The sequence below is a fragment of the Ursus maritimus genome, unplaced genomic scaffold, assembly GCF_017311325.1.
Source record: "Ursus maritimus isolate PB19 unplaced genomic scaffold, ASM1731132v1 scaffold_14, whole genome shotgun sequence".
Taxonomy (NCBI): domain Eukaryota; kingdom Metazoa; phylum Chordata; class Mammalia; order Carnivora; family Ursidae; genus Ursus; species Ursus maritimus.
This window is the reverse complement of record NW_024423786.1, coordinates 9,275,237-9,277,275: the sequence shown is the minus strand read 5'-3', so window position 1 is coordinate 9,277,275 and position 2,039 is coordinate 9,275,237. Positions and strand designations below refer to the sequence as shown.

At 55.4% G+C, this 2,039-nt stretch overlaps 1 protein-coding gene across 1 annotated transcript in view; it reads right to left on the bottom strand.

The window, feature by feature from the left end:
* Positions 1-2,039, bottom strand: part of OXTR (oxytocin receptor) — a 19,715-nt gene that overhangs the window by 16,811 nt on the left and 865 nt on the right. Inside the window, exon 2 of the mRNA XM_040628142.1 lies at positions 1,812-2,007. Within this exon, the coding sequence (XP_040484076.1) occupies positions 1,812-2,007 (196 nt within the window). The remainder of the gene's footprint in view (positions 1-1,811; positions 2,008-2,039) is intronic.

The following is a 2,039-nucleotide window of genomic DNA, read 5'->3' as shown; positions in this document are numbered from 1 at the left end:
GAGAGGAATGAACGAACTCAATGCTGAGATGTCCTCATTCTAAAAGCAAGACACTCATTAGTGTCAAGGGAGAGAAGGGGACCCTCACCCAAAGTCCCACACTGGTAAGGGCTGGAGGGAGTGCTCCCCAATATGTCTCTCCAGTATCTGGTCAGTATCAGTCTCACTTCCTCAAGGACTGGTGTTTGAGCTCCTCAAGATGTGGGTCTGGTATCTTTTCAGCTCCCACCCAGGAAATAGGTGTAGCCTGATGCCTTAATTGGAAACACCCACTGCCGGCTTTTGCCCAACCCATCTCCCTAGTTCTATGTCCTTCATCAGAAGCCTGGCACAGCAGGAAAGGGCTGGGGTGGGAGCAGGAACCCCCAGCTCTAGTCTGCCTCCGATTGGCTCTGTGACCTGGAGCAAGCCCCTTCCCCACTCTGGACCCCTGAACCCTTTCTGCAAGGTGTGAGCAGGGGCTACACCATGGAGCCAGGCTGGCTCTGGGGCGAGTCTGCACAGCAATCCTCCCCCCACACCCCCCCAGCCTGCTGTACCACAGGTGCTCGGAAGTGCTCAACAAGTGCCCTGGCCACTAGGTTAACAGGCAGGGCTGGGTAAAGCCAGGAGTCTGTGGTTTCTGGAAGAGAGCAAAGCAAGGTTATCCAGCTGAATGAAGGGACATTTCAGCTTCCACAGGATGGCTGTATTTTAGACTTCTGGGAGCAGCAGTGATTATATTAGAAAGGGGACATTTCTGCAAAAAGGGTAAAAGCAAACCCCTTGGTCTACCCTTACAAGCATTAGAATCACCTGAATCCCAGAGCAGTGCTATGGGCTTACCCTCAAACAAAATGTGTAAGTCATTCACCATCACTGATCATCACTCCTGCTGTTTGCATATGAGCTATTGAAATTGTGTGCGATGGAGGCGAAGCTGCCTGGAGCTCCCAGCAGCCCAGCGCTGGCCACAAGCCCCAGGACTCAAGGCGCTCTCTGCTCCCCCAAGCTCCCTCCCCACAGACCACCCCATTCTACCCTCTCCTCCCCCCATCTTCCTCGCACAGTCCTCACTGCAGACCTCCACAGTCTTCCAATCTGGAGAGCGCATTCCCTCCCTACAGAAATCCCCCATCCTCCCAGGTCAAACAGGAAAGTTTGCATGGGGCCCCCATCTTTTTCCCAACCGTCTCTGGCCCTGGGCACCCCCAGCCCCTGGCCCACCCCCTTAGCACTCACCTCTCTACCTTTCCAGACTCACCAATCTAACAGGTGAGGGGTTGAGGGATCTTACAACCCCACAACACCCCGCCCCCGTACTACTCGGGTCCTCAGCTCCAAGCTGGACAAATCAAATAGCCCACCTCCCTCGGCCCTCTTCTAAACCGGACCCCAGGCCCCAGGTGTTCGGGATGACTTGAACTTAAAGGGGAGGTTCAACATAAAGTAAAGTCAAAGTGGTGAGAGCTTGAGCTTGGACTCGGGTTCAAAAGTTATTTCCAACCACTTGCTAATTAGGTAGGAAAGTCATTTGAACCTGGGGTTTCCCATCCTTAATAAGGACTTTGCATGCATTTTCTCATTTCATCCCCCTGATGAGAGCCGGTACTTTCATCACTATGGTCATTTTACAGAAGAGGAAGTCAAGCCCCAAATCCCTTGGCCAATGGATAAGGGAACCATTACTCAAACCCAGCTCTGCAGGATTCCCAAACCCACTCTCCCCCACGCCCCCCGCACGAGATCCCCAGAACCCTGTAGGTGCTGAGAAGGCAGGACAAGGACCCCGCCCTGCCGCGCTCTCTCCTCTGGTTTCCCACCAGCTCTACCTTCCTTGGGCGCATTGGCGTCCCAGACGCTCCACATCTGCACGAAGAAGAATGGCGTCCAGCACACGATGAAAGCCAGCACGATAATGAAGGTCATCTTAACCGTGCGGATCTTGGCCTTGGAGATGAGCTTGACGCTGCTGACGCGCGCCAGAGCCGCTCGCCCCGAGCCGCCCGCCGCCGCGCTCTCCGGCCCCTCTGCAGCCGCCGCCGCCGCCGCCGCCGCCG